The 9999-nt window shown below is 55.9% G+C and overlaps 2 protein-coding genes across 2 annotated transcripts; both read left to right on the top strand.

Annotated features, from left to right (window-relative positions):
- Window positions 1-30: 30 nt before the first annotated feature.
- SDRG_07795 (hypothetical protein) lies at window positions 31-3954 on the top strand (the record flags this gene model as incomplete). The annotated part of the gene is made up of 11 exons (XM_008613649.1): window positions 31-45; window positions 86-229; window positions 272-448; window positions 490-591; window positions 639-740; window positions 802-948; window positions 994-1101; window positions 1143-1241; window positions 1285-1380; window positions 1439-1717; window positions 1780-3954. 11 exons carry the CDS (start codon window positions 31-33, stop codon window positions 3880-3882), a joined length of 3372 nt encoding a protein of 1123 aa, XP_008611871.1. The 3' UTR covers window positions 3883-3954.
- Window positions 3955-5707: 1753 nt separating this feature from the next.
- Window positions 5708-9999, top strand: SDRG_07794 (hypothetical protein; the record flags this gene model as incomplete). The annotated part of the gene is made up of 13 exons (XM_008613648.1): window positions 5708-5749; window positions 5799-5921; window positions 5974-6162; window positions 6232-6348; window positions 6395-6538; window positions 6584-6760; window positions 6810-6905; window positions 6958-7059; window positions 7303-7353; window positions 7449-7547; window positions 7601-7696; window positions 7739-8017; window positions 8068-9999. The coding sequence occupies 13 exons, from the start codon at window positions 5708-5710 to the stop codon at window positions 9997-9999; spliced, it is 3447 nt and encodes a 1148-aa protein (XP_008611870.1).

Below are 9999 nucleotides of genomic sequence, written 5' to 3'. Positions count from 1 at the left end.
CTCCTTCCGCACGCTTCGACGGCATCGTTGATGGTGCAGGACAAGGTACGTTTCCATGGCAAGCGGCCGTAAGCCAAGTCTGTAGAACGGGCGAACTGTGCTCGACTGCCTCTTGGAGAAGGACCTTGTGTGCAACGCCAACCTGGATGATGCAACAAACGCAGCCATTCTGCGCGTCATGCACGTCCTAACGCGCGAGAAAATGGTGGCTCTCGACTTTGTCTCCAGCGTAGGACAACACGAAGGCTAGCACATTGGAAGCTTCTTGTAGGCGTCGGTCCCACGGCAAGGCACGCAGCCCCTCACGTGCACCGGTGTTTGCTCCGAGACGAGCCAGTTGAGCAACACCACCTTGCCCCAGCTCGCCGAGAAGCGAAAATGGAGTGAGCTCGAGCGTCGGCTGGAAGCTTCAAACGATATCAGCACCATCAACGAGTACGATGCCAAGGTGCGTACACGTCCATTTCCTGTCTTTACGGACGTCGTTAGGGCCACACGGTGCTCTATCATGTGTGCGACGCTGGCAACGATGGGCTCTTGGCGTTGCTGCTCCAGCAGTCCAAACTCAACGTCAACCTTACCATGCGCGACGTACCTACCTGGTATATCGATCTTTTGTTTTATAAACGCTGTTCTAGTCGAGCGAGACCGCCGTCGCATTTGCGAGCGCTCGTGGCCACGATGAGTGCGTGCGGTTGCTTTTACGAGCCGGTGCGCACCACGGCATTCGACTCGAAGCTGTACGTCCTCTGCCACCTACATCTACGATCACAAAGTCGCATCTATCAGCCCTTACGCTAGTCGGCCAAGGACCTCCAAATGTACACGTATGACAGAGCCAAGCCGAGCCGCACGCTGCTTCATGAGAGCTGGCTACTGGAAAAGGCGTACCCCGACTACCACCTCGTTCGCCTCCTCAATGTTCACGAGGCCGAGAGGCACATCGAGGTTGGCATAACCTTGTGAAGGACAATGCTATTTAATATTTTGTAGGCGCTCGAGACAGCCTTGCATATTGCAATTACGAAAGAGCTACCCGAGAACGTTGTCGAATCATTGCTGGGGCAGCACAACGCGGATGTCGACGCCCAAACCAAGATTGTCCCGGGTTGTATAGTTGTTGTTTGACAATCGAGATGTAGACGGGCGAGACGGCGCTCATGATGGCGGCCAAGCAAGGTTGCATGCGCCTTGCTCAAGTTCTCTTAGAGGCAGACACTGATGTCGACGTTATCGACGCCGTATGTGGCCACGGACCAAAACTACCTCAACGGCAGTGCGTAGAACAAGTGCACAGCGCTACTACATGCTGCGGTACTGGGGCACGTGGGAATTGTCGAACTGCTGCTTGTGTATCGCGCCGACCTCGATCCCAAGCTGGTACCACCGATCTTCATAACCTAGCCCTAACCTAAACCTAACCACGACTCATTCGCAGGACGGAATTCCCATCGTCGAGAGGCTGCGATCCGTCTTGCCTGGCGAGAAAAGTGCCAAACATGATCAGATTCTGCAGCTTCTCGAGAAGGAAGAGCGCGCGAGAGACAACTCGCAAGAGTTTCGCAACAAGCGCGCGCTGAGCATGATCACACTGATAACCAGCGAAGTCTTCAAAGATGACAGCTTCCTCCGCGCGATTCGCTGCAACGCGACGCTCGGTCCTACGTTCTTGGACGACTGCGTTGAATTGCGTCGCCACGAAGCCTTGTTTTCCAAGGTACTTTCATCTCATAGTCTTTATCGTATCGCCCCTCTTCTGCGGCTCATGGTCTCTTGTAGTTGGACCTCGTCTACGGCACAAGCGCCAAACACAGTCCCCTCCGCGCGGTCTTGACCTTGGACCTTCAAGACCCAGACGAGACCTTTGCGACGCAGCAAGCGTGTCTCGAGCATCCCGCTTTTCATCGCGTCCTCGAGATCAAGTGGATCCTCTTTGGCCGGCGGCTCTACCTCCAGCAGCTGCTCATGAACCTACTCTTGTTGGTGGCCATGACTACATCGTCCATTCTTCCCAACGACGAGTTGCCACCGCCGATCGTCTACAACATGGGTATTTCAACCCTGATATTTGTGGCCGTCGGATTGCTGGTCGTTCAGTGCCTTCGCCCTCAGGTCCTTGCGGCGTTTGCTCGGCTCAGCGACAACAAGTCTCTCTTTGATGGAGGTCTCGTCCTACTCGCTGTCGTCGGGACCGTCTTGCTGGTCGTACCCGTGCTTTACGCTAGCCAAGAATTGCGCATTGTCGACTGGTTTACAGCCTGCAACAACCTCGTCTTGGCTCTCTCGACGCTCTACTTTCTCCATATTGAGCTTCAGGAAATGCGCGTCAGCATGGACGCCTATCTCTCGTCGACGATGAACCGCGTGCAACTGATGAACTACACCGTCATCTTGTGTGTCTTTGTTCCGATTCAAGTCGGCTGGATCAGTGTCAGTGACGACGTCCAGGTCGGACTCGGCGCCGTCCTCACACTCGGTCTCTGGGTCTTGTCGCTTCAGTTTCTAGAGGTGATCTCGTCGGCCAGCTACCTCTTGCCCATGATGTCGGACCTCTTGAGCGACATTTGGAACTTCTTCATTCTCTTTGGCGTCTTCCAACTCGGCTTGACGCTGACCTTCTACCAGCTCTTTCGAGGCCACGGCGACGACGCCTTTGGTAGTCTTGGCCAGTCGTTCATGACGACCTACTTTGTGGCATTTGGTCAAGTGCCTCTGGACTCGCTCAGCGTCTTTTCTGCCTCTGACAACTTGAGTTCGAGTCAAGCGGCCATGTACACGGGTGTCGCTCTTCTCATGATGCTGCACTCGGCGATCGTGGTCGTCGTCTTACTCAACGTCTTGCTGGCGTTGATGAACCAGACAGTCACGGGGGGTCTCGAGAAGGCCAAGACTCGAGCGTTGATGAGCTATGCGCAGTGCATCTTGCGGCTCGAAGGCGCCATGCACCTCGACAACGCCGAGACGACGGCGCTCACGCACGTCAAGGACGCCTCTGGGAAGCTTGTGCTGCATCCGATCTTCTCCGAGACTGTCCCCCGGGCCAACCTCGTGCTGACACCAGACCAAGTCGAGACGTTGCAGCGCACGGGGGCAAGTCGCATGGCCTGGCTCGACCAGATGCGGCATCTGGACAAGGTTGTCAAGGACCAGATCGGGTTTGTGGTCGATGGCCTCGATCACGTCAGTCATTTTACGGATCTCAACGTCCACGAAATCTTTGCGCGCGAGTTTGAGTTGCTGGCGACTGCTCAGCAGCAGCTGTTGGACGCGATCGAGATGGCGCGACGCAGCCGCGGCTACTTCAAGAAGGAGATCCTTGCCAAGCTCGAGAAGCAAACGACGAAGGAGCTTCAAAATCTCAAGGTACGGCTTCTGAGGGCCCGGCATAGCGCTGCGACAGAGCTTGCGGACGACCACGCCAACTGCGTGATGCTCTACCAGATCAACCAGCGCATGACATTGGAAAATCTATTGACCAAGAATCTTGGAGCGATCGCGACGGCGCTTGCCGACGTCTCTGGAGACGGCGTTGTCAGTAGCGCTGACGAAGAGAACGAAAAGGTGCGCCTCCAGCTGGTTGAGCTGCGTGCATCGATGACGCAAGAGATTGAAGTGGTGACTGCCCGCTTTGAGGCGTTGACAAGCCAGCTGAACGACGCGGCGGAGAGGCGAATGGAGGCAATGACGGCTCATTTGGAGACGCTCTCAAGTCAACTACGTGCGATGGCGACGCAGCAAGGTGCGACGGCAACACAGCAAGACGCCGCAGCAACGCAACAGACCGAGATGGCGATGCAGCTAGACACGATCCTATCACAAGTCGCCAACGATTCGAACGAATCGCGCTCGTCGTCTCTCACCCGCCGCAAAAGCCGTCGCTAAAACGGAATTCTCGAATGCAGATAATACTACATGGAAAAAGATAATAATTGGAACCCGTAGGATGATATGGAAGCGAGCTCGCGTCGATATCGTTGGCAGACGTTGCCCTCCATGGCCAATCAGCTGGTGCATCGTATGGGCGTTTCGTGACACGCCGTCGTCATGCCGGATTTCCGAGATGGACCAAGTTGGTCCGCGTCGATCTCGTCGCCGGATTCAACGTTCGACCAAACGTCCGTGACGAGATGCACCCACCACGTAAGATTACATAGCCGTCGAGTCGGCTTCCAAAGGCTCTTCCAGTGTCAACTCGGACGCGCTTGACGCTTGAATGCCTTCATCGTCAAACGACCATGTGCATTGAGAAAGCATTGCGAGCTTGGGTATATGAGACTACTCAGCTGGTTTGGCTTGAATAGTATCGCCAAACAAACAAAGGCAAGCGAGGATCTCGACTCATCCACGGATCTCTCTCATCTATGTATGGAGCTAAACGGATACGCACGTTGCTCTTCCATGCCCATGTTGTCGGGCAAAAGGCGCCACCAACCTTCCTCACCCGGACCTTTGGCGCGGTGAGGTGAGTTGCTCAGTCGAGAAATCGAAAAATCTCACGAGGGGTGCGAGCACGACTGCCCGATTGTGAAAGGGCCGTTTCAGATCGGCAGCGTACGCACGCAACGCCCCACCCGGCGAGCCTGGGGCTGCAGCCGAGGTGTATGCGCTCGCTTCAGTCATGCTGACGTCGACTAAACGTGTTTCAATTGTATGATGATGCAACGTCACCACCTCCTTTCATGACACTGCACGGGCCGGTAGAGTGGCGTGTCGTGCGCCACGCATTTCGACAATGCGCGAGAGACCAGGATTCGGGAAGTGGGCGGAGAAGCGCAAGGGGTTGCTCTTCGAGTGAGTTGCTCGCGTTTGAAACGACCGTGTCCGCTCGTATTTTAATGGCAATAAAAGGGCTGATTTGATTCGCATTTGGGAATTGTCCCTGGCCTTGGCATTGTACTTAGACTGAAGGCTGCATGGACTCACACCAGGGATCGTTCCATGAGCTCAGGGACGGCCGAATCCCGTACTCCGCATCGAGCCAGCCCTTGACGAGCGAGAACGCGCCGTCGTCCTCAATGCTGAACGAGAACTCGACCTTGGTCCTCGAGGGCAACGAAGAGCAGAGCATGGCGCAACTGCTATGTGACGGGGAAAAAGAAAGCGTCCTAGACCGGCTACGCGATCCAGGAGGTACCATCGCCGTCGAGGAGTTCGCCACAAAGTTCGAGGTGCGTCATCGCGATCCCGCACTCTGCACTCACACTCTTGCAGGCGATGGACGTCTTGGAGTGGGCCGCATACTACGGACACACCGACGTCGTGAAGCTAATACTGGGGCGACCCGAGGTTGCATCGATCGCCAATGTACGTCCGATCGTGTTGGGGGTATAGAGTAACAGGTTTTTGTAGTACACGTTGAGGCCGATTGGCGTAGCTACGTCGAGAGATCGACTCGAAATCCTCCAGCATCTCGACCCAAACCGAGACGAGCTTGGGACAATCTTGGTACCTCGTAATCCACACGACGCTGTTGGGACACGTCGTATAGCCATGGCGCTACTTATTGTCAAACGACTCGCTTGCGCACAGGGCAGCCCGCTACCGCGCCAACACAGTGCTCGCGTGGCTGCTATTGCAGCACCAACCATTTGTCAGCGCACGCAACGAGGTGCGTTCTTTCCTAAAGCCGAGATAGCAACATGCCGGATAGATGGGAGAAACGCCACTACACACTGCTTGCTACGCGCAAAACATTGTTGGCATCGAGATGCTACTTGGAGCTGGCGCCGACATCAACGCCGTCGATACGGTACTTGCAAGCACATTTGTAAGGCGAGCGACCACGGCTGCTTTGGTAGCGAGGCAACACGGTGCTGCACACCGCCGTTGCGTCATTGGACGGGAACCGCGACGCGCACTGCGCCTTCCTCTCGCGTCTTCTTGTCGTCTGCAGCAAGGCGTCCTTGGACGCCGAAAATACGGTAGAAGCCGCCGAGACGAAGTGACACAAGTATTCCACGAGTCTATTCGTAGGACCGCAAGCTCGCATCCGACGTCACCGAGAACCCCAAGCTGCGGGCCGTCCTTGCTCAGGAGAGAGAGTTTCGGTCGCAGTTTCCGCTGCACTTCATGGCACGCGCCAATGACGTCGACAGCGTCAACGAAAGGCTACTCTCTCTCATGGCCGAGGTGGTCGAAGTGGCGCTCTTGCGTCGAGACATGGTACCGCTTGCTCAACTTCTCGGCGAGGGAGGGTGTTCGATATGATTTACACTGCGTTTGACAACGTAGCATGAAAACACAGTCTTGATGTACGCCGTGGAAGCCCTCGATAGCAACGCAGAGCGCCAAGTCCTCGACATTCTCTTGCCCTACTGCTCCAAGGAGTCCTTGATGCTGCATACCAAGGTGCGACAAGATGGGATCTTGCTTGGCGCAAATGAAATGTGCGCAGGGTGAACGTACGATCGTCGGTTGTCTCTTACAAAAGGGCCTTGTGTGCTTGCCGACCGCCGACGGCGCCAACAACGCAGTGACGCTCGAGGCGCTTCGATCGCTGGTTGATGAAAAGCAGCAACTGCTCGACTATACGCGCCACGTAAGGCAGCTCCTGATTCTACAACCAAATATGACGTTTACGTAGACTATACGAGCGCACGAGGGGGTGCCGCCGCGCACGTGCGCTGGCGACTGCATCGAAGCACGCCGGACAAGTGACGACAACCTCGCCAAGCTCGCACGCGATAAAAAATGGGGCGAGCTGCGTAGTCGCCTCAAGGCCACGCAGGACATTGCCAACATCAACGAACTCAATGATGAGGTAGTAGCAGTGTCATACCGAGCACGACACGTAGTCTGTGGGTGTTTAGGGATGTACGGCGCTGCATCATGTGTGCGGCTACGGCGACGTCCGAACACTGACACTGCTCTTGCAGCAGACGCATTTGCAGATCAACATCCAATCTGTAGATTGTCAAGTGGCGCACGCTTCAGGCTTACTTTTTGTCACTCCATTAGAGCAGCAACAAGGCGCCAGTTGAATTCGCCAGCGAGAAGGATCAACCTGAGTGCGTCCGCCTCCTCCTGCAAGCCGGCGCGCACCATGGCGTGCCTCGAGCGGTACGAGCCTGCCTCGTCTAGATTTTGGAGATAGCGATATACCATAGGCGGTATTCGAAATAGGCCAGAGCAGACCCTGGACCCGACCCAGTCCTTGTCGAATTCTGCTGTACGACAGTTGGGTGCTCGAACACACCTACCCCGCGTATTATCACGCGCGGGTGACCAGCGTCGAAGAGGCCAGCCAATACAAAACGGTAGCGCCACCTTTTGCATCCTTATACAATCAACATATGGATCTAGGCTGGGAAGACGGCGCTGCACGTAGCAACGGAAAAGGGGCTACCCACGTCGGTACTAGCGACAATAGCTACCTTTGGCGAGGATGTAGACACGCCGACGACAACGGTAGAAGCCCGCTCCAACGTGGTAGACTACGAGTGTTGCAGGATGGATCAACGGCGCTCATGACGGCGGCGAGACTTGGCTACGTGGGCCACGCGACATTTCTCATCAATGAAGGCGCCGACGTCGACCTCATGGACACGGTACATGTCGACCCAAATTTATTCAAGAATGGAGTGTCCAAGGCTCGAGGTAGAATGGCCACACGGCGCTGCTGCACGCCGCGATGCAAGGACACTTGGCCGTTGTCGAGCTGCTCTTAGCCCACCGCGCCTACTTCGATCCGACGCGGGTGTCGTATCAATTCGTTGTGAAGGTCCTCATTCGATACTAGGACGGAATCCCGATCGTCAAGCGACTGCGCGCCGCTGTGTTTGGCCCGTGGAATAAGGAGCAAACGGAGATCCTGCAGCTTCTCGAGAAAGAAGAGCAAGCGAGAGATATCTCGCCAGCGTTTCGCAACAAGCGCGCGCTGGGCATGATCACCATGACGACCAACCAGGTCTTTGCCAGTGATATCTTCTCTCGCGCCATTCGCTGCAACACGACGCTCGGGCCCGCCTTTCTCAACGATTGCGTCGACTTGCGTCGGTATGAAGCAGTGTTTTCGCAGGTTTTGTGCATATTTCAAGGGCTAAAATCTTGTTCATACACGTAATGTAGCTCGACCTCGTCTACGGTACGAGTGTCAGCGACAATCCCCTCCGCGCGGTCTTGAGCTTGGACCTCCAAGACCCGGACGAGACCTTTGCGACGCAGCAAGCATGTCTCGAGCACCCGGTCTTTCGCCGCGTCCTCGAGATCAAGTGGATCCTCTTTGGCCGGCGCCTCTACTTTGAGCAGCTGCTCGTGAACGTGGTCATGTTGGTGGCCATGCCCATATCGTCCGCACTCGCCAACGAAAAGACGCTGCCGTGGTTTGTTCATGGCATTGGTCTCTCGACGTTTGTCATTGTCCTTGTCAGTCTCGCGGTCACCAAGTGCTGTCTACGACGAGTCGTCGCCGAGACGACGCGATGCAACACGTTTGTCGTGTCCATAGTTCTCGTCTTCTTGCTCATCGCGTTCATCGGCACACCCACTGCTGCGTTAACCGCAGCGCTGCTCCGTTTCTGTGATGCGCTGCGCGTCACCGACTGGTTTGGTTATGCCAACAATGGCCTCTTGGTCGTCACGTCGGCCTACTTTTTCCGAGTCAAACACCGGGAAAGACGTGTCGACATTCGAGGTTATGCGTCATTGTCATTGGGCCTCTTGCAGCTGATTCTCTACACCGTCATCTTACTATTCGCCGTGTCGAGTCTATGTGGCTGGATTCGCGACGAGATCAAGGTCGTGCTCGGCGCTGTCCTCACGCTCAGTCTCTGGGTCCTGTCGCTTCAGTTTCTGGAGGTTGCTCCATCGGTGAGCTACCTCTTGCCCATGATATCGGACCTCTTGCGCGACATTTGGAACTTTTTGATTCTGTTTGGCGTCTTCCAACTCGGCTTGACGCTGACGTACGTGCAACTCTTTCAAGGGCACGTACACGGCAACGACACTCACGTCAGCGACGCCTTTGGCACCCTCGGTCAGTCGTTCATCTCGACGTACTTTGTCGCATTTAGTCAGACGCCATTGGACTCGCTCAGCGAATTCGCCGACTCGGACAACACGGCGTCGGATCGGAGGGCCACGTACACTGTGATTGCGATCGTGCTCATGGTACACTCGGCAATTGTGGTCTTTGTACTGCTCAACATGCTACTGGCGTTGATGAACCAGACAGTCAGCAAGGGTCTCGAGAAGGCCAAAACACGAGCGTTGATGATCTATGCGCAGTGCATCTTGCGGCTCGAAGGCGCCAGGCTTACCGACGCCAAGGTTCATGCGCTCATGCACGTGCCTGGCTCGGATGGCATGCCGGTGCTGCACCCGATCTTCTCTGAGAGTGTTCCTCGGGCCAACCTTGGGCTCACACCAGACCAAGCCGAGACGTTGCAGCGCTCTCAAGTGAGTCGCGCGGCGTGGCTCGACCAGATGCAAGCTCTGGATAAGGCTGTCATGGACGAGGTCGGGTTTGTGGTGGATGGTCTCAGCCACGTCAGTCACTTTACAGATCTCAACGTCCACGAAATCTTTGCGCGCGAGTTTGAAGTGCTGGCGACTGCTCAACGGCAGCTTCGGGGCGACATTGAGAAGGCGCGACGCAGCCGCGGTTGCTTCAAGAAGGAGATCCTCACCAAGCTCGAGAAGCAGGTGGCAAAGGATGTTCGAGATCTCAAGGCTCAGCTTCTGAGTGCCTGGAATGGCTCGACAACAGCCGACACAGCCGACGACCACTACAAGTGCGTGATGCTCTACCAGATCAACCAGCGCTCGGCGCTCGACGCACTCCTGACCAAGATGGCCAACAGCATCCTCGCAGCGATATCAAACGTCCCCCGTGACGACCACGAGAAGCAAGACGACCAAGAGAACCAAGAGCTCCGGCTCGAGCTTCGTGTGCAGCGCGAGTCGACGAACAAACACATCGAGGCAATGAAGGAGCAGCAAGTAGAGACGACGAAGCAGCTAGGTGAAATTCTAGCGCTTCTGCGCAGCATCCGTAGTTAA

This window comes from Saprolegnia diclina (assembly GCF_000281045.1).
Source record: "Saprolegnia diclina VS20 unplaced genomic scaffold supercont1.23, whole genome shotgun sequence".
Taxonomy (NCBI): Eukaryota; Oomycota; class Saprolegniomycetes; order Saprolegniales; family Saprolegniaceae; genus Saprolegnia; species Saprolegnia diclina.
Note: the sequence above shows the minus strand (reverse complement) of the source record. Positions and strands in the feature narration are given on the sequence as shown.